The sequence below is a fragment of the Mus caroli genome, unplaced genomic scaffold (genome assembly GCF_978045245.1).
Source record: "Mus caroli unplaced genomic scaffold, Mus_caroli_1 scaffold_18, whole genome shotgun sequence".
NCBI lineage: Eukaryota > Metazoa > Chordata > Mammalia > Rodentia > Muridae > Mus > Mus caroli.
This window is the reverse complement of record NW_028227273.1, coordinates 10236919-10263668: the sequence shown is the minus strand read 5'-3', so window position 1 is coordinate 10263668 and position 26750 is coordinate 10236919. Positions and strand designations below refer to the sequence as shown.

General features: G+C 43.9%; 1 protein-coding gene across 5 annotated transcripts in view; it reads left to right on the top strand.

The window, feature by feature from the left end:
- Positions 1-26750, top strand: part of Plekhh2 (pleckstrin homology, MyTH4 and FERM domain containing H2) — a 108959-nt gene that overhangs the window by 46544 nt on the left and 35665 nt on the right. For 4 of the 5 annotated variants that reach the window (XM_029471537.2, XM_029471538.2, XM_029471536.2 and 1 more), the window contains exons 7-17: positions 4010-4189; positions 5740-6704; positions 9408-9483; positions 10611-10705; positions 11236-11380; positions 14484-14620; positions 14708-14818; positions 15253-15339; positions 16715-16873; positions 22968-23048; positions 25795-25974. In XM_029471537.2, coding sequence (XP_029327397.1) covers positions 4010-4189; positions 5740-6704; positions 9408-9483; positions 10611-10705; positions 11236-11380; positions 14484-14620; positions 14708-14818; positions 15253-15339; positions 16715-16873; positions 22968-23048; positions 25795-25974 — 2216 coding nt within the window. The remainder of the gene's footprint in view (positions 1-4009; positions 4190-5739; positions 6705-9407; positions 9484-10610; positions 10706-11235; positions 11381-14483; positions 14621-14707; positions 14819-15252; positions 15340-16714; positions 16874-22967; positions 23049-25794; positions 25975-26750) is intronic. The other variant, XM_021149116.3, reaches the window with a different exon arrangement.

Here is a 26750-nt window from a genome sequence, read left to right as displayed (position 1 = left end):
AGAATCCAATCTGCTAGTATTACTACTTGTTAATGTCAGCCTTGGAGTTCAGGGATCATAGGCAGCCGGCCCTGTCTCCGATGGTAACAGCTTGTTGGTTTTTCCAATCAATGTACTGCTACATCTCTGTTATCTTGACGGAACAGAGAGGGTAACAATGAAGCCAAATGGTAGAAGGATTTGTGCTGGAGGTTTGTTCTTCAGCATTCTGAGACCTGAACTTGAACTTTAGTTGGGGGTTAACAGCTCAGAAATGTAGACTTTTAGTTGTCCCTGTGTCAAGGGCTTTCAAGGTTCCTTGACTTTATGCATTCTGAACACACCCCTGAATCTGGGGTTCCTTGAAGGCTGCAGAATGGTTCTGTGGGTTCCCAGATGTCTCCTCTGGTTGTGGCAAATGCCACAAAACTCATCTCACCCACACGTTGTCAGTGCTCTAAGCTTTCCAGGATCAAGTCTTCTGGAAAGGGGATGAATCTTGCCAAATGGGAGTATCAGTCGATACTCACTCCAGGATGTCTGCAGTGGGTCTGATACTCCAGGATGATGTCTGCAGTGGGTCTGATACTCCAGGATGTCTGCAGTGGGTCTGATACTCCAGGATGTCTGCAGTGGGTCTGATACTCCAGGATGTCTGCAGTGGGTCTGATACTCCAGGATGTCTGCAGTGGGTCTGATACTCCAGGATGTCTGCAGTGGGTCTGATACTCCAGGATGTCTGCAGTGGGTCTGATACTCACTCCAGGATGTCTGCAGTGGGTCTGATACTCCAGGATGTCTGCAGTGGCTCTGATACTCCAGGATGTCTGCAGTGGGTCTGATACTCCAGGATGTCTGCAGTGGGTCTGATACTCCAGGATGTCTGCAGTGGGTCTGATACTCCAGGATGTCTGCAGTGGGTCTGATACTCCAGGATGTCTGCAGTGGGTCTGATACTCCAGGATGATGTCTGCAGTGGCTCTGATACTCCAGGATGTCTGCAGTGGCTCTGATACTCCAGGATGTCTGCAGTGGCTCTGATACTCCAGGATGTCTGCAGTGGGTCTGATACTCCAGGATGTCTGCAGTGGGTCTGATACTCCAGGATGATGTCTGCAGTGGGTCTGATACTCCAGGATGTCTGCAGTGGGTCTGATACTCCAGGATGTCTGCAGTGGGTCTGATACTCCAGGATGTCTGCAGTGGGTCTGACCTGGTTTTAAAAGGGTTCAGAGGCTGGGGTTTGAGTTCAGTGCTAGTGTTTGCACTGCATGTGTGAAAGGCCCAGTCTTAGCTCCAGCGCCACAAACATATGAAAAGATGTCTCCTCAGAGTTCTTCATAGAACCTGGCTTCTTCCTGCATTGAAAGAAGCCATCTATGACCATTGACACTGGTTGCCTGAATTTAAAGTGTCTCCTCAATAGAATTTACTTTAGTTTCAGTAGGTTTACCATTAGAGAGGTAGTCTAGACTTAGTCCACCGTGTCCTACAGACACAATTAAACATTCGATTGAATAATTGAAAAATGGCGACACTGATTTCAATATTTAATTTCAGATATTTTTGCTTTAGAAATGAAAATCAGTTGTTATTTTCAATTTTTTGAAATTTACTTCAAATGACCTTTTCTCTATCCATCCATTTTATGTGAGTCAGAGCAGTCACATGTATGGAGAGACCACTTTCTGTGTACAACTTCGTGTCTCTTCTTTTATCACCTTTTATCTACCTTATTTTTGGAGGCAGCATCTCCCACGGAACCTGGCGCTCACTAATGTGGTTAGCCTGACTGGCTAAGATCCCGGATCTACCTGTGTCTGCTCTCCTACCCAGGCTGGGGGCTAAAGGCTTTTGCCACCACATTTGGCTTTTCTGTGGATACCAGAGATCCACACCTGGATCCTCAGGCCCAGCAAGCACTTTTTTTTTTACCCACTAAGCCAGCTCACCGGTTTCCCGTCTCCTGTTTCTTGACTGTCATAGAAACTTACAGCCTAGACCTTGTCCTTCGTATTTTTCCGCTATGGAGTTTAGCTTCCTTCTAATCTCAAAGGCTTGCGTAGCTGTCATGACAGAGTTCTGTAGGCACGTCCTGGTGGTAACCGTTCAGGTGCACACCTGCATGAGGAAGAGGTGACTCCATAGGTGTGTGCATGTGTTGCGCTCACTCAACTGCACCTGCTAGACTATGTCAAAGCAGTGCTGGGACAGGTAGGTCCTCAGCTCTGCAGCCTCAGCCCCCAAACCATGGATCCCACACGATTGCATTAAGAACAAACTGGTGTGGCTGAAAGAACATGATTTTTGGTTTCTTAGAGGCTTTTTTCTGTGTAGCCCTGGCTGTCCTGGAACTATCTCTATAGACTAGGCTGGCCTCAAACTCACAGAGATCTGCCTGTCTCTGTCTCCCAAGTGCTTGGATTAAAGGCTTGTGCCACCATGCCCAGCTGAAAGAAAACAAATTTAAAGACATTTTAATGTCCCGCTATTAATAATAACCATGTTATTACTCTAGAATATTTAATATTTTACGTTCATAATGTTGTGATTGTGATAGTAGCACTGGTTTCCTGAAGTAATACATAAAGTTGTTGATGGACAGGATCTTTCTCACTATGTAGAGCAGACTGTTCTGGAGCTCACTGTGTAGCCCAGGCTTACATCTTCCTCCTCAGCCTCTTGAGTGCTGAGATTACAGGTGTCGACCACTACACATAGTAAGATAAGTCTGCTTAGGGCCTGCTAATACTTGCTTTCATCTCCTCCATCTGAATGATAAAAGACAGACGTCTGCCATGACTGACTGAAGGACCATATGTAGAATTAAGGCTTCCTGTTTTCTGGACACTCACCATCACTGAAATAGGTTGAACGTACCACTCGTGTTTCCAAAATATTATCTATTTTCCTGATATCTCTGGCTTGCAATTCTAGTCTTCATTGATAGACTCTCGGGTTTTAGATACTAAGTGGTTCTGATTCTTGGAAACTAGGCTTAGACTGGAGCAGAGAGCACATATATACTAGATTTAGTTTTCTTATAAAATATATATGGATATATTATAAACTATATATTATATATTGTACACAGAATACAAAATATGTGTATATATTACAATATACATATTCACACACATTCATTCATACATACACATGCAGTTGTTTGTCAGTACCGCAGAGGATCGAGTCTAGGATCCCCACAAATACCAAAGTCTTTGAGGATGCTCTAGGTCCTTAAATAAAACATCCCAAGGATTGCACATAATGGTCTGCACACATTCTCCTATAATCGTCTTCAGGTTACTATAATGCCAAGCGAAAGGTAAAAATTGTATAAACATTTGTTAGACTGTATTTTTTAGTGACTCATAGTAAAACATCTGTATATATTCAGTAGAGACAGTTGTTTTTTCTAAATACTTTTGATTTTCCATTGATTACATCCACAGATGCAGAATCCGTAGAATTGAGGACTAATTGTATATAGTCATGACTATTTATTGTGAATCCATTATGTGATAGATGATCAACATAAAATATTTAAAGATACATCTGAAGAAATGCTTGTCTTTATTATCAGTTGCTATTCAGGGTAACCCACCTCACCTCTGTTGTTTTCCTGGTGCTCGGAAGTTAATTTTCTCAGGAACTTTTCTTCCTAGGATCTCCATACTTTCGGCCTTACAAACAACAATGTCAATTACCCTAGAGGTGGGCTAATCTCAGTTAGCAATCTGAGGCCTGCACTCAGGTCACCAGGATTGACAGCAGGCACCTCTACCCACTGATTCCCCTCCCACCCCGCCCCACTCCCAACACACACCACAGATTTAGGGTTCTATGCTCTTTATCAGGCCTTCCATTTTCTTATGTATAATGTATACTTATGTATAAGAGGAAATTCAGTCTTTCTGGTTTTTTTTTTCTGGTATTAAGGGTGGTTTATTCAAGTCCTTATGTTTTCATTCAGCAGTTCTAATAAACTGCTATTAAAAAGTCATCTCCATTTTGCTTAATGACCTTACAGAACTCCAAGAGAAGAAGATATCCTGTATCTCCACACCAAAGACCTCAGAAGGGCAACGCAATTTGACATTTGGATGTTTCTTGTCCCGAGCAAAGAGTCCTCCTTGTGTAGTAAGATGTGAGGAAGTGAGCAAGATGGCCTCAAGTGAACCTGAGATCACGGAAGGAAGATGTGTTGAAGGTACTTACTAGTGGGGGACACTTTTGATAACTACTTTTTATTCTTTGTTACTTCAGAGAAGAAAATACTGCCTACATAATCCAGCCTTGGTTCTGGGCCCTTCATTTTCAGTCTGCCTCTAAAGTTTGCCTGCTGGTGCAGCCTGGTGGCAACACCCCACGGTCAATCTTGTTTGTTGACTTTCCCCAAAAGTTCTAGAGAAACCTGAGTTTGCAACTTACCTACATCCCACTCTAGTTCCCTTCCAAGGCCTGAGAAAAATGACTGCAGTAAAAGCCACCTCTCAGCTGGGTTTTAACATTTTGAAAACTACACAATGCTTTTTCAGTGGAATGCTTCCTTGTGACCTATTTCTTGCTGTTACTCACATTTTGTTACTTTTCCAAGAAACCTTTTCAGTGGTCAGCTCAGCATGGCTGAATCTGCCTGCTCAGCACTTGAAGATGTAACCAATCCCTGCAGCAGAACCCTTGACAATGTAACCAATCCCTGCAGCAGAACCCTTGGCAATGTAACCAATCCCTGCAGCAGAAGCCTTGAAATGTAACCAATCCCTGCAGCAGAACCCTTGACAATGTAACCAATCCCTGCAGCAGAAACCTTGACAATGTAACCAATCCCTGCTACAGAAACCTTGACAATGTAACCAATCCCTGCAGCAGAAACCTTGAAGTGTAACCAATCCTTGCAGCAGAAACCTTGAAATGTAACCAATCCCTGCTACAGAAACCTTGAAACTATAACCAACCCCTGCAGCAGAAGCCTTGAAAATGTAATCAATCCCTGCAGCAGAACTTGAGAGTGTGTGTGTTTGGCCTCTTGTCCCTTAATTGTGAGGTTCATATTTATGTTTTCAGGGTTTCTTTTCTATTCAATCTGGAGTTTTAAGTCATTATTTATGAAGCTATTGGTATGTGCCATTTCTCCCGGTGCTAACAAATGGATTCTGTATCTAAAGGCATTTAAAGAGGCTGCTCTTGTTAAAGCACATGGAATTATAGTTAAACAGAGAGTAGAGGAAAGCTTTTTCTGTGATTTTACACATTTTATGTATTGAAGCGTGGCTACAAAGTTGGTTTCTGAAATTGTGGTTTTTGTGTTCATGTTTGGGCTTACATTATGATGGTTTTGAAGGTTAATGGGAAAAGGGCTGTCATTTTCTTTACTTCTAAAAATGGAAGTAATGGTGTTCATTTTTTTGGACAGCTTCTTTCTTTGATCGTCAAATTGATCCTTCTTCACACTCCACTCCTTCTCTCTTTAGATTGTTGCCAATTTCCGTTCTCCAACATACTTATTTGTAAAAAGCAATTTACTTTTGATACAATTAAATTGAAGTATAAGGATTATATGTTTTCATAAACCCTGCAGTTTTCAAAGGTGCTTATTAAGAAGGCAGAAAACTAACAAAGAACAGTAGAAGCTGACCATATTCGCATGAAGTTGCCAGCCTCTTCAGTGTAGTTAAGTCAGGCAGTGCCAATGCACACATGCAGTCTAGTTATGTCAGTTTTAACGGCAACCTGTCAATGTGCTATGTCTTCTTCTAGAGATGGAAATTGCGGAGAAGCCTGCTGACAACCAAGTCCAAGAGAACAGCAGAAGCCAGAGAAATTTGCACGAGACCTCTTGCAGCTCAGAACAGAACCAGAAAACAAGAGCAAGCTTTGCAATGGATGGTGGTACGTCCCAGAATTCTGGGGTTCCAGTGAGTGACTGGAGTTCAGACGAGGATGATGGAAGCAAGGGCAGATCTAAGTCCAGGTGCACATCCACCCTTTCCAGCCACACGTCTGAGGAGGGTGGCCAGTGCGGCAGGCTGGGCAGCGAAGCCTACCTCACAGCATCTGATGACAGTAGTTCTATATTCGAAGAAGAGACTTTTGATGGGAATAGACCCGAGCAAAAGAAGCTGTGTTCTTGGCAGCAGAAGGCACCATGGAAAGCTCAGGGTAACCTTGCAAAGGGGAGGTCTCAGTCAGGAGTAAAGGAACAAGATAGTTCCTCAGATGAACTGAATAAGAAATTTCACTCGCAGAGACTGGATTATACATCCTCATCCAGCGAGGCCAACACCCCAAGCCCTATTTTAACCCCAGCTTTAACTCCCAGATACCCTAACTCACTCCCTGGAAAAGGAGGAGTCCCGTTAGTGCCTCCTCCATTCCAGCCACCCCCAAAGCTCAGGGTCCCCAATGTTTTCAGTATAAGTGTGGCACTCACCAAGAGACACCTGAGCCAGCCACAGCTATGCTCCGACCGGATGTTTGGCACGAACCGGAACGCCATAAGCATGATCCGGCCGCTGAGGCCCCAGGAAACGGACCTTGATATGGTTGATGGGGATGGGGCCGAGGCTGTGAACAGAATGGACACTGGTGGCGATGACGGCTTATTTTCCTATGACTCCCAGGATCCTCCTCCGTGTGCAGATGACCAGGAAAACAGCGAGGCCCCAAAGAAGGCCCCGTGCAGCAAACCCCCCACCCCTCCTCTGCACCGCTTCCCCTCTTGGGTAATTACATCCGTGTGCAGCACGCGCTCAGGGGCCTGTTCTCAGCACAGACTCAGGTTTCACACTACCCGCACCCCCACCCCCACACCCTCACCCCGTTTCTTTTCAAATTCAGCATTGTTCTGACAACTCTCAGTTTTCAGAATTCAGTTTCCCCTTCTCTTCCCCAACCGTGTTCTGAACAATTGAGAACCAAGACAGATGGGAATCCAAAATACGACTTTAGTTACGGATGAGAGCCCTGGGTCGGGGGCAGATGAGCTTTTCAATGTTAGACTTTGGAATTAGATTCCCAAGCTGGAGCTAGGGGGGAGCGAGGCCAGGGGCCCCTCTAACTCATCCACTGTGAAGATGCTTGTTTCCTGTTGGAGCTCGCTCGGAGAGAGGACCAGTGCTGGGCTGTGCGGCCCCACCACACAGTGGTGATGTGGGTGGATGTGGAGAGCAGGGGTGTTCGGTGCCTGGAGGCCCTGACCCAGGACACGTGATGAGGTGGGAGGGAGGGGTTTCCTCAACTGATACCATGGAGTGCTCCAGAAGCAGCACTGAGGTCTTCCTGCTCAGGCTCTGAGCTTTTCTTTTCGCTCGATTAATAGAGGTTTTGCGTTACTCCTTGTTAATTTACAAAGCCCTTACTTCAGCTAGATTAGCTTCTTACTAACCTAGAAGAGACTGGCTTCTCTTTGGAAACATTGTGACTACAAAAGCAACTTGTCAATGATTAGATATTTCTTAGACATATCTACATTGCCTGATTTAAAAAAAAATCTCTCTTTAAGCTTTCGCACTTATGTATTAATGGGAGGAGTAAGCCTGCTGCAGGGTACGTGTGGAGATCAGAGCACAGCCTGCAGGAGTTGTCACTCTCTTCCATCATGGAGGTTCCGGGCTCAAACTTAGTTTGTCACTCTAACCTACCAGCCATCTCACCAGCCCGAATAGTCTACTTTTAAAATTAAGTGAATTGGTCTGCTTTGTAGACATATGTTTTCCTCCCATATTGGGACAGTTTAACCTCTCACTTCAAAAGAAACATCTGGGATGCCAGGCATTTTGGGTTTTGGAGTCATGTTTTTCTAATTGTTATTATGGTTATTTTGTTTAGTAGCTGCTATAACTGTAAGCAAATTACAATGGCCATGGCTTCCCTAACAGAAATTCAGACTTAAAGATGTATCTGCTTTTTATTTACTTTCAAGAGAACATTTTTTTCCTTTCAGTAGCCACATGAAACTGCCTCTTGTTTATTGCTAAAATTCTGCACTGCACAAAAAAGTAGAAGCAAATGGCGTGTGGCTCTCTAAAATTCTAGCTATGTTACCCTTAGGCAGTAAGACGCTGAGATTTGGTTTGTTGTTGTTGTTGTGATGTTGAAGATCTTCAGAGATTGATGTCAAGCTTTCAAGTTCACTTTTATTTTGCAGTTTTACCTTTTCCTTCTTTTCCTCTATTCAAGCTATTTGGTCCTGGAAAAGTCAAATGCTTCTCAGACTTCTAATGTACTGACCCGGAGCAAAGGTTCCTATTTTTAGGTTTTCGGGAGATGTTCTAGCTACCTCAGTCAGTAAGATGCTAATTTAAAGCAAGCATCCCCTGTTTGAATTAGAGCATTATTCAGAATGGAATAGTCACTCTGGTGGGGCAAGCTCTGAGCCAACACTAACTACCTCTGACGGCCTGTTTTCTAAGTGACCTGGCTTGTCTTCTCATCTATGGTGACTCTCCGATTCCTTCCTGCTTCCATGTCTGTCTCATGCTCACCCGGACCCCAGGGGACTCGAAGCTCCCGCTCATATTGCTTTAGTGTTGACCTCTGCAGTCCATCTCTGTGTGTAAATCCCTCCAAAGAAAGCACACCCGTTCTGTTTGGCACTAGTGCATCGAACAGACCCCCATCATCGGTGTCATCAATGAACTTGTACCAGTCACTGTTGCCACTGGCGTGACATCTGTTGCCTTCCGTGTTCTAGTCCAGGCAAGACCGTGTTCAAGTTTAGATCTTTCATAAAAGGCATGGCACAGTGATTAACGCACTGGGAACCACTGGGATCCTTCTTGTTAGCTGGCGATGCTAACCTTGCAGTACCCGTTTCAGAGATCTTTCTTGAGAAGAGGAGGAAACACAATAAGCTACTTTTGGAACAAGATAATCATTCCAGTGTGATTCTCAAATCCATTTATTATTAGACCCAAAGTCTTTTATTTTATTGAAATGTACATTGAATAAGAAGGCAGTAACATTTAATGCTCTGCTGTGATTCTGAATGTACATAGTCCCCCTTTCTATCCTAGCCATGGTAACAGATATTAAAGGCGATATCTGTGTGTAATTAGTGACTGTAAGCAGTTGGCTTCATGCTACAGGTATCCAGGGTTTTCCCCTTTAACCACATGTAGGATGTTACAATGTTAAAGAAGGGGGTTTACCTAAAATCAGTGCTTGGCAGTAAGCTCTCTAATGCTTGTTCTTAAATCGCCTAAAGTCAAGATGCCAGGCCAAAGTTTGGGAACAAAAACAAACAATAGAATGGCTACTGAATGAGCTATCCACACCGGTGCATTTTTATCAGCACCGATGAGTTTTGTGCTAACTAGGGTTTTGTATTTGAGTGGATGATATCTGAAGAACAAAGGAAGAGTGTTGTGTTCACTGTAATCATTTCGTGGCTGTAAGTGCCTGGTGCAATCTCTCTTTTATATTAGGAGAGCAGGATATATGCTGTAGCCAAATCAGGCATCCGCGTGTCTGAGGCCTTCAGTATGGAGCATGCTAATAAAAGTAAGTGCTGTCTTTGCATGTTGTGATGCGGGTGAGCCTTGAGGACGGGTACGCTTCAGAGAAAAATGGGATGCGGCCACAGAGAGGCAGGAGCGCAGAATTCTGTTACAGAGTTCATCAAAGCAATCAATCACAGAAGCAACATAGGAGGATGCTCACTGGAGGATGCTCACAGGGAGCGAGGAAATCGGGGAAGGGGAGATGCGCTTTAGTGGGTATAAAATTTCAGAAGTTGTAGAGGTCTGTTTTACAGCAGGGTGAATAAACTCCACCTTAGCAAATTATAAATGTAAAATGCTTAAGACAGTAAGTTTTACTATTTATGGCTTTAAAATACTGTAATAAAGGGTTTTTTTTAACTACATGATTTTATATTGCTGTTTCACCTAGGCAAGACCTTCCTAAATGTCTAATGTTACTAGAATAATGGAAATATGTAAGTGTTCAGGATTTGTGTTAAAACTGATATTTATTTTTTAGGATAAAGGCATGAATATATTCAGACCTGATGTAGAATGTACTTTTCTGTTTTTTAACACCTCCCCCTCCCCCCAGTCCCCTCCCACACAAGGCAAAGTAGAACGACAAGGGCATTTTATCTGTTTTAAGCTACAAAAATTATAAGAAAATATTGGCTTCTATATTATTTTCTCCTTTCCTTCAAAAATTATTATAGAAATAGTCATTCTCACTATAAAAAATATAAGGTCAACGCTTCGTAGGTTGAGGCAAGAGGATCTAGAGTTAAAAGCTAGTCTCAGCAACATAGTAGGATCAAGGCTAGCCTGGGTTACGTGAGACCCTGTCTCAAAATCACAAAACAAAATAACTCACACAGAAGTGTCTATCTGTAGTTGGATATGCTGCCTCTAATGCCAGCAATCAGGAGTCTAGGCAGGAGGAACACTGTGAGCTCGATGCCAGCCTAGGCTCCACAGAAAGACCCCGTCACAAATAGACAAAGTATTTTGTATAGCCACAGATCTAGAAATGGCATGGCTCATAAAGCAGAATGATATTAATCACCACTACCGAGTGATCTGATTTCTTTTCAGTATATATATTCGTAAGCAATAGACCAGTGTGCTAGTTGGAAGGAATTTCTTTAATGTCCTTTTCTGTTTCAGATTCTGCAGACACACTTTCCTACTCTGCAGCAGGCCTTTATACGTCTCTCATATACAAGAACATGACGACCCCAGTCTATACAACGTTGAAGGGGGTAATGAGCGCATTTCTCGTTGTTAGACATATGGTTCTCTCTAGGATAGTCAGGGACTCCGCTCTTGGCATTCTTACATCCATCCCCCTCTTTGTAGAGCTTTAATGATCATATCAATATATCATTAAAAGGAAGAAGAAACAAGAAGGCCCGGAGAAGGTGATAATGGCATGGTTCTCTTTAGCCCCACCCTGGGACGTTAGCTTATTATTAATGATGCAATGGAAACTCCTAACTTAGAAAGGTCTTTGCGTACCTGCCAAGGTCCCCTTCTTTGCTAGAAGAACCTAATTAAAACAAGGACTGTCAGATATTGACAGCCTTATGTTTTCAAGAATCTTTTATAACTGACAAATTCCTAGCTAATTAAAATCTAAGGTTTTGAAGACAGATTTTCATGATGTCAAAATACGCTATTTTCTTTCTTTTAAAATACGTACCAGTAACCAACTTCTGTAAAGCATTGCCTGTGTAAAGAGGACAGTGACTTTAGAGGTGGACACAGTGGGGCTGTGCTGTTTTTTCTCTAGAAGGCGACACAAATAAGTAGCAGCCCTTTCCTGGATGACTCCTCGGGCTCAGACGAAGAGGATGGTTCTAGGTCCAGCTCCCGGCTGTCGGAGTCAGATGCGCGCAGTCGCAGTGGGCCAAGCAGTCCCAGAGCCATGAAGCGAGGTGAGGGAAATGCGCATGTGCAGGAAGCAGTGCCCGCACACTGTGAAGTTTGATTCGGGACTTAGCTCAGTAGGGTTTCTAAGAATACAAACCATAAACTGGGCGTGGTTGCGCACGCCTTTAATCTCACTCGGGAGGCAGAGGCAGGCGGATTTCTGAGGCCAGCCTGGTCTATAGAGTGAGTTCCAGGATAACCAGGGCTACACAGAGAAACCCTGTCTCGAAAAACCAAAAAAAACAAAAAAACAAAAAAACAAAAAAAAAAACAAACCGTAATGGGCATGAGCCTAGGACTGAGACAATTATATTCTAGTGATAATTTTCCACTCGGTTCTCTGTGATTTCACACAAACCACTCTTTCATTTTAATCTTATTGCTGATGTTGTTATTAGAAGTAGTATATTACATTATTATAAAAAGAAATAATTGGCCAAAATGAGGGGTTTTTGTTTTGTTTTGTTTTTTTGTTTGTTTGGTTTTTTTTTTCATAGTTACCTTGTGGCATGTTGTCTAGTTTGTGGGAAGATTTATTTATAGTTCTTTTTGCTTGTTTTTAATTTATTTTTTATTGGATATTTAATTTATTTACATTTCAAATGTTATCCCCTTTCCAGGTCTTCCTTCCAGAAACCCCCTATTTTATCCCCACTACCCCGCCCCCGCCTCTATGGGGGTGCTCCCCTCCCCCACTCCTGCCTTCCCATCCTGGCATTCCTCTACACTGGGGCATCGAACCCCAACAGGACTAAGGGCCTCTCCTCCCACTGATGTCCAATAAGGCCATCCTCTGCCACATATGTGGCCAGAGCCATGGGTCCCTCCATGTGTATTCTTTGGTTGGTGGTCCTGTCCCCGAGAACTCCTGGAGTTCTGGCCAGTTGACATTGTTGCTCCCTCCATGGGGCTGCCAACCCCCTTAGATCCTTCAGTCTCTTCTCCAACTCCTCCACTGGGGACCCCGCACTCAGTCCAATGGTTGACTGTGAGAATCCACATCTGTATTTGTCAGGCTCTGGCAGAGCCTCTCAGGAGACAGCTATACCAGGCTCCTGTCAGCAAACACTTCTTGGCATTTACACGTTATTTATAATTCTTAAATGTCAAGAAAACACACCTACGCTTTGTGTTGGCTAATCTGATATTAATGTATAAAACAACTGTAACTTTGCTTCGTGCATTCGCATAGCTTTTCATAATAATTTAAAAGTCGTATGTGCACATGTGAAACTACACACATGTGAAACTCAGAGGACAGCTCCAGCGTTGCCTCCCACTTTGAGACAAGGTTGGACTTAACACACGAGCTAGCAGGCCCACATGCTTCTTGGGGCCTCTTGTTTCTGTTTACCATCTTGTGCTGGAATCACACATCCTCACCACTGTGTCTGCCCTTATCTGGATTTGGGGGATCCGAACTCAAGTCTTCGTGCTTATGTCTACTTTGTCCCTTGAGCTGTCTCTCCAGCACAACTTGGAGTGAGTTGTGCGCACAGACAGAGGCTACGGAGAGGTCTGGTCTCAGTAAGTGGTACCTGTACTTTAGGGAAGCCTTGGATATGGGCTGATTTTCAAACTGCGTGGCACGCAACTGCTGCGGCCTTGGGAGCCACAGGCTTCAGTTGCCGCTAAGCTGCCTGTGGATCAGCGTTTGGGCTTTCGCCAGTTTCCTTGCTCCATCTTGGTTATGTCACATTGTTGCTGTGCCTGCAGCTGCTAGTGTTCCTCAAACAGCTGTCAGGATCCCCTTTTATGTCTTTAAACCCCCTTTCTCTTCTCTTCCCTTAGTCAAGGCTGAGCTCACAGGCCCTCTTGTTTACAGGTTGGGTTTGTTTGTTTGTTTAATGCCTATTTTGTTTTGAGACAGGGTTTCTTGTAGCCCAGGCCAATCTTGAACTTGCTCTGTAGCCCAAGTTGGTCTTCTTCTACCTATCTTCCTGCGTTCCCCATCCTCCCGAGCGCTGGGCGTATTTAGATGTGTACCATCATGCTTGACCCCCATGTTTGTGTAACTCCTCCTCCTCATGGCTCTGTTCAAACATGGCTGGCTCTACCCTGACCAAGCCCTTCAGATCATTGTCCTTGCCATTCTTTGGTGGCCTGCTTGTCCTATACACTTTAGTCTGCTCTGCATTTCGTTGTTGTTGTTGTTGTTGTTGTCACACTTACTACCTGTTGGGCTTCTGTTTTCCTTCACTAGACTCTGTTACAAGAGGACTCAAACATTTCTTTTGTTGTGCTTCATAGCCCTAGCACCTCAGACAGGACTTAGTGCGTTAGCCCTGGGCTTGGAATCTGAGCTTTGCCCTCCAAAATCACCCCTGGCTAGTTGTTTGACTCTGCACAAATCCTGCCGTCTCTGGATATTTCGCTGCTTAAACAATGAGGACATTAGCTAGGATGATCTCTGAGGTTCTACATGTCTGGTGTCTGTGTCAGACAGCTGTTGTTTGTCTGAACAAGTAAGCAAAGGCTAATATTATATGAGTGGTCTTCTTGTGTGCCGTTTAGTAACCATCCTTTTAGATGCATATTAGCCTAAGTTCTTGCGTTAGTGTTTGTAAATCTCCACTTATATTTACCATCTATATATGGCTTGGAACTCACAGGAAACTTTGTAAAAAGTCAACTCAATTAGTGTGAAAATGTTCCATTGCATTTTGCTTCATAGCTGTCAATGTATGAATAGCATGTTTGCGTCTTTGAGGCTTACGCCATATCTTTAGTGAAGGCTTTTCAAAGCCAGTAAGCTGGTTAATTGTTTACTAGACTCTCATAGAGAACTCTATTGAGCTCAACATCTGTTTGCCTATGTAACTATATAAATACACATATTTTAAGTCTTTTAATATGATGCACTAGTGAACTTGGATGATATTTGATATATGTGAGAAAACTCACGGTTCCAATCATACCAAAATATTATTTATGTTCTTTTGACTTCCATGGAAAATTTGAAAGTTCTCCATGACGGGAAGAATGGGAGTAAATCTTGTAAAGTTGGTTTAGGATGTAGGAGCTAGTTGCTGTCCGCAGGAGAACCTACTAGCTGCTGGCCAGCACCAGCAGGAAATCGTGACTCAATTTCTATCTTTGTTTTCCTAGGCGTGTCTGACTCCTCCGCGGCTTCTGAAAGTGATTATGCCATTCCTCCGGATGCCTATCCCATAGACGCAGAGTGTTCGCAGCCTGAGCAGAAACTTCTAAAAACCTGCCTGGCCTCCTGTGACAATGGGAAAAATGTAAATGAGCAATCAGACTCTGAAAAAAAAAGTTTGACTTGCCAGGAGGAAACAAAATCTCATTGTCAAATGTTTTCTCTTCATTAGGAACCATTAGAAAAATCTGGGTACCTACTAAAAATGAGCGCGAGAGTCAAGACTTGGAAGCGGAGGTGGTTTGTTCTGAAAGGAGGCGAATTACTTTACTACAAGTCTCCAGTGAGTGGGCAGTGCTCGCTGTTGGGAGTGCTCCTCTTGGCAGTGCTCCCGTTAGGGCCTGAGTTCCTCACACTGTAAAACAGACTCCCAACTGGGCTTTTTTTTCCTCTCTGTGATAAAAAATAATAATTGTGGGGCCTGGAGAGATGGTTCAGCATTGGCTGTTCCTGCAGAGCATCCTGGTTCCTGCAGAGCCCAACACTGACATGGAGGGCTCATGACCATCGTAACTCCAGTCCAAAGGGATCTGACAGCCCCTCTGGGTGGTACAGCCATTGCATGCTCATGAAGTGTAGACATACATGTAAGCAAGACATGCATACACATGAAATAAAAATGCAGGTTAAAAATCAATAATAGATTAAGGACACAAAACATTTCCTGTAGTTGCTGTTATAGCTGCTAATCTCTCTATTTTCGCTCCTTTTGCACAGAGCGATGTGATTCGGAAACCCCAGGGCCACATTGAACTGAGTGCATCCTGCAGTATTTTACGGGGCGATAACAAGCAAACAGTTCAGGTACTCATCACTTCAATTCATTATTCTTTCTTTTAGTTCCATTAAAAAAAACAGTTCTCAGTTGAGATTAGATTGTTTGGTACATTTTATTAGTTTTAGAATTGTAGTTTAGAATTGTAGTTAGTTTGTAATAATTCAATTTTTTTTTTTAGCTAACTCCGTACTTCAAACTAAGTATGGGTATTTCCCACTACTGCCCTGTGCCTTTTCTCCCTGAGTTTTTATTTAATCTCCTGAGCATTTCCAGCTCTCAAAATATCAGGCTTTCAGGGGAAGTTTATCCAGTAAATGAATTTCTGAGGTGTTTGTAGCATAATATTGAATTCAGGAACCCTTGTATAGAATCGGAGAGTGACAATTAGTTTTCCCATGAACCCAAAAGAGGGAAAGCTATTGTTGACCAGAGGCACAGTTCTGCCAAGTGTTATCAAAGATGGCTGACTCTCATCTCACCCAAACATAAGTCTTATAAATTTAAATCAGGCTCTGAGATAATCTAAATTCATACACTTTGCTTCTGACATGTTTCAATAACATTTGTTGTTTGTGGTGGTGGGATTATTTTGTCTTTTTCTAAGTAGCCCTGGCAGTCCTGGAATTCACTTTATAGACCAGGCTGGCCACAAACTAAGATCTGCCTGCTTCTGCCTCAAGTGCTGAGATTAAAGTTTGTGCGCCCCCACTGCTGGCCATCCACTGTATTATATTATTGTCGTTAATCAGTATTGTCATATCATCATCATTATGATTTTGTCTTGCTCCTGTGGAGGGTAAAAATTTGGCTAGAAAGGCTCCATGGTTGATGCTCTCACTGGGCCGGGGATGCCTGAGGTTAAATGGATGGATCAGGGAAAGCTCTGTCGTAGAGCATGACTGTAAAGAATTGATTGGAAAGCCCTGAAATTTTGGGGCAATTGGCAACACAGTTAATTTGCGACTGGAATGCTGTGAGTTCGTGGAAAAGGGTCACGTGCAGCCTCAGGAGTTGGTGTAGAATTCTTCTCATTTGTTTATGGTTCCTTGCTTCACTTTTCTTCACGAACATCCCTCTTGCACTGTTAACTGTGCATGAGTTTACCGTCACCTTCAGCCTTTCTGTTCAGCAGCCTAGAGCTTGTCACACGGAGGGGAGAGAAGGGACATGTGACAATTACAGATATAAAACCACAACCCTAGATTTAATAGTATGAAGCATGTCAGACCCACGTGAGAAGGATTTTTAACTCAGTGGCCACCATTCTCAGACAGTGGCTAAAGGATTCTCCATTTCCTTGAAACCAGACACTAGGTGAACCATGTGCACTTCCCTGTCAGTAACGATGCTTGACTGGACAGGATTAAGTCATCATGATTGCCTCTCCGTATCCCTTTCCAGCTGGCCACAGAGAAGCACACGTACTATCTGACGGCAGATTCTCCCAATATATTGGAAGAATGGATCAAAGTGTTACAGAACGTTCTTCGAGTACAAGCTGCTAACCCTCTTTGCCTGCAGCCTGAGGGCAAACCCGCAGTAAAGGGCTTGCTCACCAAGGTAGGACCCTTGTCCTCGGCAGCATCCTAGGCTGCTGCTTTGGTAAGCGCCATGCATCATGAATGGTGAAGCTCAGATAGTAAATCTATATCTAATATTCTGTTTGGGGGTAAGATAGCTCAAAGTGCTTTCTGCCAAGCCTGAAGGTCTGAATGTGTGTGTGTGTGTGTGTGTGTGTGAGTGTGTGTGTGTGTGTGTGAGAGAGAGACAGAGACAGAGAGAGAGAGAGACAGAGACAGAGAGAGAGAGAGAATTTGTGCACGAGAGACTTCACAATACATCATGACATACTCCTATTGCACTAAGTACTTACGTGTGGGAAATGGTTCTCATCTTAACCTGAGGGCTCTGAGGTTAAGTGTAGACCACTAGACATGGTGTTAAGCACCTTTACCCACCAGCCCTGAGCTTGTTCTGTGAGACAAAGGTTTATCAACAAGGCTAGCTGGTCAGAGGCCCGAGGGATCCTCTTCCACACAGTGGGATTAAAAGCACACACCACAGTGCTTGGCTTTTTCTCTGGGTGCTGGAATAAACTCAGGTCCTCATATTTAATAGTATGCACTTCACCTTCTGAGCATGCGTCCCCAAGCCCAAATATCAAATATTTTAAAAACACATCCATTTGGGGGCTGGTGAGATGCTAGCTCAGCAGATAAAGGCACCCAGGCCCACGCCTTGGATGTAGTCTCTGGTATGAAGAGAACAGTTCTCACACACTGTCCTCTGACTCCACACATGTAGTGTAGCTTGTGCTTATCCATTGGGCTGGATGGATAGATAGATAGATAGGTGTGATTTTAAGCATGTATAAAGCAGTTTAAAACATTCCATGTGAGTCCTCTCTGTTGGAAGAATCTATCTTTAGAAGTTTTCATTTGCAGGACACTATAGGGAGTTACAAAGGATGGAGTCCATATTCATTCAAATGTTTAAAACATCCTGTTGGTCACTTTTGAGAATGTACAGTAAAACATTCATAGTGATGTGCTTGAGTCCTGTTATGCTAAGAGGTGAAAATTGTATATCTACTACACTGTCACTTGTATCTAATGATAACATGGGTAACACTCAGCACCAAAAGTAAGAATTCACCAGTGTATTCAACAGGGACACGTGCTAGGGGTGTGTGTGTATGGTGAATGTGTGTGTGTGTGTGTGTGTGTGTGTATACGTGTGTGTGTATATGTCTCTGTCTATGTCAATGTCAATGTCTATGTCTATGTATATGTATATGTATATGTATATGTATATGTATATGTATATGGTGTGTGTATGTGAATGTGTGCATGTGAGAGTGCGGTGCATGTGTGAATGTGTGTATGTGTGTGAGCTGCGTGTATGTATAAGTTAGAAGTTCAGGTCAAGTGTCTTCAAGTGCTGTCCACCTAGCTTTGTTTGTTTCTCTTACTGAGCCTGGAGCTGACAGGAGCTTAGACTGTCTGACTTAGCAGGCTTTGGGGTGTTCCTGTGTCTGCATCCCTAGCACTGGGGTTTACATGGGTTCGAGGAGTCCTTCATCAGGGTCAGACAAGTGCAGCAAACGCTTTTACTCATTAAGTCACCTCTCCGGCCCATGCCTGGGTTTTCAATGAGCTTAAACAATGGAGTTAAATAACTAAGCCATTTGTGCTTGTGGATAGGATGCGAAGATTTCTCTCCTGATGCTTAGGATTGTTTTTGTCAGGCAGGGTCTCACTATGTGGCCATGGGGGCCTGTAACTCACTATGTAGACTGGATGGCCTCAAACTCATAGAGATCCATCCACCTCTCTCTGTCTTCCAGGTGCGCAGAATAGAGGTGTGTGTATGTGTGTGTGTGTGTGTGTGTGTGAGAGAGAGAGAGAGAGAGAGAGAGAGAGAGAGAGAGAGAGATGCCACTTTGGCACCTGATAATATTTTTATTAAGAATAAAACATAACAATTAATATTACTAATACTATGCATACTGTGAAGACATTTATGAAGAACTTGACTGATTTAATTCTGGATCTTGTCCTTCAACAGTTTCTTTAAAATCAGAGTCCTCCAGGAGCACATGGACACATGGGTGCTGTTAACAGCTTGCTCACTGAGGAAGATGAATTTGTGGGAGGCACGATAGAGCCTAAGAATAGCTGAAGCCATGGCTCTCGTACACATGAAGCTCTGAACTATGATGGGAAACAAAACAGGAAGATGAATTTAAGTGGTGGCCATCAGTAAGACCAGCCTGGATTGGGGTTAGGAAGTAGACAGGATTTTATAAGTATCCAGATGAAGGATGGGACTAGGTAAGAACGCTGGTGAGGAAGGAGCAGCTTTCAGGAGATGGGCAGGTGGATTCGGGACATACTGATGCTTTGGGTCCCACCCAGAAAGACACCTTACTTAAGGAGCAGCACAGGCTAGCAAGGTGGCTCAATCCAGCCAGCAACCTGAGCTCAATCCCTGGAGACATTGCCTCACACAGTTATCCTGTAACCTCCTGATGAACGGCATAGCACTGTGTGTTCAGGAGGAGAAAGCTGGCTGAGACAGGAGGGCTTGAGAACTTGGCATCATTTAAGTGACTGTTAGCAATGAAGATAAGAGAAATCACCCAAAAAGGACATACTGTAGGTATTCAGCATAGGGGACGGAGAATGGAACGCTCTAAAACGGAGGGCGTGTAGGGGAATGGGTGAAAAGTCCAAGAGACCAAGAAAACCGAGGGGTGGAACACTGGAGCAGGAGTTGGGTCATGCCTGACATGCTCTGGGAGGACAGCACATTGTAGAGGGATGGAGGGGAACTGGGAGGCCTGTGTAGCATGCGAGTTTATAGACTGTCTAGACTCTCCAGTACTTCAGAAGGTGTCCAGCTGGGGGACGTGAAGTCAGAAGAAAATGGGAAAGACATGTGCCTGGGTTTACAGGCTGAAGGAAGACGCCAGGAGACCTGGGAGATTAAGATCCAGAAGTGAGTGGGTGAGAGTCGGGGTAGGGCACAGTGGAAGGATGTGAGGAGGACTGTGGACGGACATCTGCATTGGAGGGACATGTAATGACGTCACTTCTAATGTCCTTGGTTTTCTTGGTCTCTCTAAGACAAAAGTATTTGCTAAAAGTGGGAAAGGGGTTGGCTGTGGTCACTAGAAGTGTGTTGTAGCCTGAGACACGTGGGACTTTACATGCATTGCTGAGGCCTCACTGAACTGTAATGGTTGCAATTCATGTCAATAATTTGTCTCTGGTGTCTCCAGTCAGTGCACATGTTGGAGGCAGAGATGTTAGAGTGTGGGGTCAGGAGCATCTTATGTAAATTTTAAATATGAAATAGATTTGGAAGAATTTCTACAGCAAACACCCATATTTCCATCACCTGGATTCTAGAATTGATTTTTTTTAACATGCTTTACTGCCTGCGTGTCGAGGTGGTGGTGTGAAGTGTGTATTTTTGTTATAAAATTTCAAACATACAAGAGTAAAGGCTGTACAGTCCCCTCACAATCAGTCGCAACAGTCATCAGCTATTGCTAATACTGTTTCCGGATACCCGCCCACCAGGGGTTCTCCTTCTCATGCCCTCCCCTGGGCTAGGCAAAGGCTTGCAGAGGTGAGGTCTGCAGAATGGATTTGTTAGGAGCATATGTGTGCAGTTGGGTCATGGCCCTGGAGCAGGGATTGTCTTATGATCAAATCCCAGGTCGGCAGAGAAGGAGGAGAGACCAGGCAGGAATGAGACACTGGAGACGGTTCAGATTGGGGGACCTGGGATGGGAAGAAGGTCAAAGAACAGTGATGGTGTGAATGAGAGAGCCAGGGAGTGGGAGGCAGTGGCTGTCAGCGGCTGCAGGGGGTACGTTACAGAAGTGAATCCTTTCCCTGTGGAGAAGAAAGACGTAGGGTGTGAAGACAAGGGCTGGGTGGGCAATGTGAGAAATGACAAGAGTTTACTGGAGATGGAAAGCTGAAGAGACTCTTGGACTGAGATGGCAGGGGGGAAAGCTGGTGAGCCACACTGCCTAGGCATGACCTGTGTGACCCGTGCCTCCGTATCTGCAACCGTGAAGTGGGAGATGGTTATAGAGACAACCCCCCAGGGTTAAAAACATGAAAGATGTTTCGTTTAATCATATAAAGCACGCTCAGGCAGTACCTGGCCCATCAGAACTATTCAAGAATGGGAGGTTGTGTTGTAGGAGTTTCTTGTAGATACTAAAGTCAGCCAGGCTGGTGACAGGATTTTTGTTGGGGACACTATGAGGATAAGATGGCAGGAAGGGAGAGGACCAGGGAAGCTTGAGTTTTGTGTGTTGGACAGAGAATTAGAGTAAAGTCTATTTTAACTACATTGATATGGAAAGCCTTTGTTATCAAAGGTCAAAATTCAGTTTTTAAATTATTTGATCTGCCAAGCCTTTGAGGTCGCCTTTATATCGCCATAAGGATTTGTCTAGTATAATATATTTTGTTAAAATGCTTTCAGATCCAGAGTTTGAAGAAATCCTAGTATAAGATGAATGCATAAAGATGGTCTGTGTTTGTATTTGTAAAGCACAGCTTCTCTCTCTCTCTCTCTCTCTCTCTCTCTCTCTCTCTCTCTAGCTCTCTCGCTCTCTTGCTCTCTCACTCTCCACCTCCCTCCCTCCCTCTCCCCCCATCTTTATTTTGGACACAGGGTCCAGCTCTGCAGCTCAGGCTGGTCTAGTATTAGCTAGGTATCCCAGGCTGGCCTCCAACTCCATAATCCCGCCTCTCCCCCTGAGGGCTGGCATTACTCAGCTGAGTCGTCAGACTTTGCTACAGTGTAAAACACAGCTTTACAGTTTTAATAAAGGACCTCACTTTTGGTCTGGATGTAGTCATTGTTCTGTCTTAAAACTAAATCCTTTCCAAGTGCACAAATTAGACTCTGGTTTTGAGGAACCTTCTTTCGGAGCTGTTTAAAGAAAGAGGAAACAGCCCTGCAGTGTACTGTTTAAAAGCCCAGGATATTCCTCTGTAAATACATGTTTCCAAATTTAATTAAACTGAGGGGTGTTGTGCCAAATGCAACATTTGGTTGTTGCTGTTTCTCAAGAAGCATTCTAAATCCATCAAAACATTAGGCAGAGTTATTCGTTTAAACCATAACTTCGAATGCTGCAGGCTAGCTGGTTTTTGTGGTTTTAAGAGAGGCCATGTATTTGACTCTTTATATAGTGAGGAAGGAAACATTTATTGCAGTCACTATTATATTTTGATTTTATGTGTTGTCTCATTTGGTCAAACGATAGCCCAGGGTTATCCTACATTGTGACAGGGTAAGTCACTTGCCTGGGGATACCGGAGCATGAATGTGTGTGTCTCTGTGTGCGTCTGTGTTTGTCTATGTGTGTCTCTCTGTGTATCTGTGTCTCTGTATGTGTGTGTTTGTGTGTCTGTGTGTGTCTGTGGAGTGGGAATAATGAGGCTTCATCTTAACCTTGCCCACTGGTAGGACTGGTCTCTTCATGTCCTTGGAGAGTGGAGGATGTGGGGTCTCCACCTTGAATACCTGTGCCGTGCAGGACTAGTGCGGATGGGGACTCACAGTCCAGAGCTGTCAAGGCTACCAGGTTCTGACCCTCACGGTACTCATCTGATCGGCGCCTGACCCTAGGCCAGCAGTCCCCAACTTTCCTAACGACGCGACCCTTTAGAATAATTGCTCATGGTGGGGTGACCCCAACCATAAAGTTATTTTCATTGCTACTTCATAACTGCAACTTTGCTGCTGTTATGAATCAAAATATAAATATCTGATATGAAGGATATCTGATATGCAGACCCTGTGAGAGGGTCTTTTGACACCCCGCCCCATAAGGTGTTCTATCCCACAGGTTAAGAACTTCTGTTCTAGCCTGCAGCTTCTCATGTGACACACAGCAGACTCTCCGGAATCGTTGCATGGTACGCTGTAAAACTTCCAGTCTGTGCAGTGCCATCAGCCACTGTCACAGGCAAATCTTGGGCAGCGTTTGAGCAGTCTGCCCAGATGACCACTTCCGTCTTGAGCCAGCATTTGTGGAGCCTCACAGAGAACATGTAAACTATACTGCAATTTTCCAGACTTCTGAACCACATTTTAATCCATTGCAATGTAATTCCAGGTGAAGCATGGCTACTCTAAGAGGGTCTGGTGCATGCTTGTTGGAAAGGTCTTGTATTATTTCCGCAATCAAGAAGATAAGGTATGTACCCATCCTAATATCCCAATGAGAGAAGGAATTTTGCTTGTGCTAGCTTAAAAAGCTTTTCTTTTTGGCTTTTCTGTTGCTGGGGGAAACGGTAGACTTTTTGGTAGCTTGGTGTCATCTACATTTATTTCTTTTTTTTTTAAAGATATTTTCTTTATATACATTTCAAATTTCAAATGCTATCCCGAAAGTTCCCTATACCCTCCCCCCGCCCTGCTCCCCTACCACAGTAACCTGCTTGGCCTTTGCTTTAAACTTTGGCTTAGTCGCTTGTACCTACCGTACTTCCTAAGAACTGGAAGAGCAAAGCCTTGTTTTACTGCTAACATTCCTTAACAACTCTCCCCAGGGTTCTGACCAATTAGAAAAAGCTACAGGATTTGAGCAGCTCGGCTGTAGGGTCTTGGATGGCTGGATGCCTCTTACCAGTCCATCCATTTACGTGTTCTATCCTGTCTATTCATTTTTAAACTAATATCTGCCTCACACCCAAGAACTGGACTCATCCTCACTCTGAAAGTAGAAAGATAGGCCATCTACCCAAGGTAAAAGGGCCACAGGTCATGGTGGACACTCAGTCACCTTGGTGTTACCACAACTACATGAATTTAGCCAATATCGATGAGCCTCAAGCTCGTATAGAATGACGATGTCAGCAGCCTGTGGCTGGTCAGTTAATGACCCTAGACTCGGTCCAGTGACCACGTGGGTCAGTCATTTCCCTGGTCCCTTTTCTCAGACTGTACTCTCAGGTCTACCAGCTGGATTTAACATTCAGGCTGTTGCTCTCTCATTGCCGGTGGCGTGGGAGTTTAACAGTCACAGCCGTTAGAAAGATGTGTCCAGAGGAGCAAGGAAGAGCTTGCATGGCAGTGCTGCCTGAAGCTTTAGGCCCAGTGCAGAGCGACATTCAGCATTCCCTGCTAAACTGATGTTCAGAAAAACTGGGCGTTAAAGTTCCGATATGGAATTGGGGCACAGTTTTAGAACAGTTCAGTAAGTGAATTTATCTTTAAGATAAATTGAGGGGATAGAGGCCAGGGACTGGATGCTCTTCTAGAGGACCTGTTTGGTACCCAACACCCACACTGAGACAGAAGCTCGCAGTCACCTGTAACTCCAGTTCCAGGGAATCTGCCAATCTCTTCTGGACTCTGCTGGAACCACAGACATGTAACATAACATAGACAGACAAACATATATGTATAAAATAAAAATCATTTTTTAAAACTCAAATACATTCCATGTGAAAGACAGTATGTGTAATTAAGTAGTCCTTAGTATTAACCAGCCACCAGGTAGATTTAGCACAAGATAATCTTTATTCATTAAGGTGTCTCTGGAGTGCCGTGTTCCACTGCCTCCAACTTTTACTCTGAGTGAGACAGGACACACTGGAGGATTTTGAGCAGAGCTGCCACAGTCTCACCCTCTTTAACTTAGGAACAGGAACAGGGAAGATTCTAATCAGGAGACTGGTAGACTAATCCAGTCCGAGACAGCTGTGGTTGGTGGAGGCGCTAATCAAAAACAAGCATATATTCTGGAGTTCTTCTAGATGAGAACTTATGCCAGCAAAGTAAAAGGGTCAGCGGTACTGTCAGCGTTTTTGGCCCAAACTTTTGGAAAGATGACATCACTGAGGGCAGTCGGGACAGCTGGGGGAGCAGGTGGCTGAGGGAGACGCCGAAGGGAACTTGAGATGCTGCTAGATATCCGGGTCCAGATCAAACTGGAGTTAGGCATCTGGGAACAGCTAGCGTAGGCTGGGACTAAAGCCATGAGCTTAGATGAGATCACCCACTGCGTGTGTAGGTGGTCAGGACAGGGAGGCCAAGCACAGAGCCTTGGAATGCACCACGGAAGCGGAGGAGAGAGTGCACATGTCTTTGTGGTTAGGTCTGGCTTTTTCAAAGAATTGCAGCCAGTACTTGGAAAGCTGATGCAGGGGGATGACTGCTGTACCTGCATGTATAGTAAGGCATTGTCTCAGCATCCTTCCCAGCCAAAAAGAAAAAAAAAAAGTAATCTCTGCAAACATTTTTTGAACCTGGCCAAATATTTTAGGAGCTATAAATCTGAAGAATGCCCTGCAATGTCCTTAACTAGCGTAGAAGTTTAAATACATACAGATCTACTAACTGGCTAGCCGGAAAGGCAGCTATGTCAGGAAAAGGAAGAGTAAACTTTAACAAAACCAGCGGTAGGAAGATTTACTTACCCTTAAATTGCAGTGGAAAGAGCCACAGCCTTTCCCAGGGATGTGTGACACACTTTGATCCATGGTCTGAGAACACAGGTCATCAATGGGGGTCTAAGCTAGCCTCTGTACCAGCTGCCTCGTTATGTCTTTCTGTGGACAATCTGGAGCCTATGTCTACATTTTACCTCTTGATTGACTAGCTTAAACCAAACCACTCAGTAATCTGTGAGGAAGACAGTCCACTGAGTATTTAGGCTGAAATAGAACTGTATCCTGAGCCAGGAATCTGTCACCAGAGTGCATCCTGGTTATTTTTGTCTCAAGTGTTAAATGTCCAGTATTCACTCAGTGGTTTTATATCATAGTTAGGGTTTCTGCCTTTTGCTGTCATGTTGTGACAACATGGCCATGTTAGATTTCAGTGAGGTATTTGTCTCTCAAAGAATGCCTTTTAAAGAAGAAGAGGAAAGGGCCGAAGTAACTTGTAAAGGAAGAGACAGACAGCGCCTTCGCTCGCTTAACTGGCCTTCGCTTCAGTTCCCTCTAGGTCAGCTCAAACTCTGGGAGGCTAAGGTGGAAGAGGTGGACAGGTCCTGTGACTCAGACGAGGACTATGAGACCCGGGGGTGCTATCTGCTGTCTACTCACTACACCATCATTGTCCACCCCAAAGACCAGGGCCCTACTTACCTGCTCATCGGATCTAAGCACGAAAAGGTACCTAACATCTCCCCAGTTCTTCTAAAGTGACCCAGACGTTATACTTCACGTACTGAGGGGTTCAGGCCAATTTTAATGGGATTAAGAACAAATTTGGGGGAGGAAAAATGCCTTTTAATTTCTGTTTTCTGTGACTTTTTTTTTTACCTCTCAGGAAATAAGCCTCATCTAAACATGCTGGTCTTCAATCTATTGATAAAACTGTCTCAAGATCAAAATTAGTGGCGGTCGTGGGGGATGGATGCTCCTTCTGTGTACAAGTGTGAGCATCCTAGGCTGGGCACACCCAGTGAGCCTAAGGCTCTAACAGCTTTCATTCTTTGTTGGGTTTTTCCTGTAAAAACTTTGGTTTAGAGACAACAAAAGTGAATAACTATATTTGCTGTATGTATATAACTATGTATGATAAAGAACGAATCACAAATTGATAGGAAATAAATGGATTGTGTATGTATTATGCGTATTATTATGTTTGTTGTGTTTTGATGAAATTAGCTATTAAGGAAAACATAATTTTTCATTTTACACAATGGTCAAAAAATTAATTTCCGGATGAATTGAAAGAGCTAGAAGAATTTAATGAATTTTTTTTCTTTAAAAAGCTTTTATCTTTGAATCGAAAGTGCTTTCTAAGAAAAAGACACACTGTGAGAAAATATGCTGGAAGTGGTAGAGACACCTTAAAAATCTAAAATCCAGGGCTCAGCAGTAAGAGCTTGCAGCTCTCTCACAGGGCACAGCTTGGGTTCTCAGCACCACGCGGAGGCTCACAG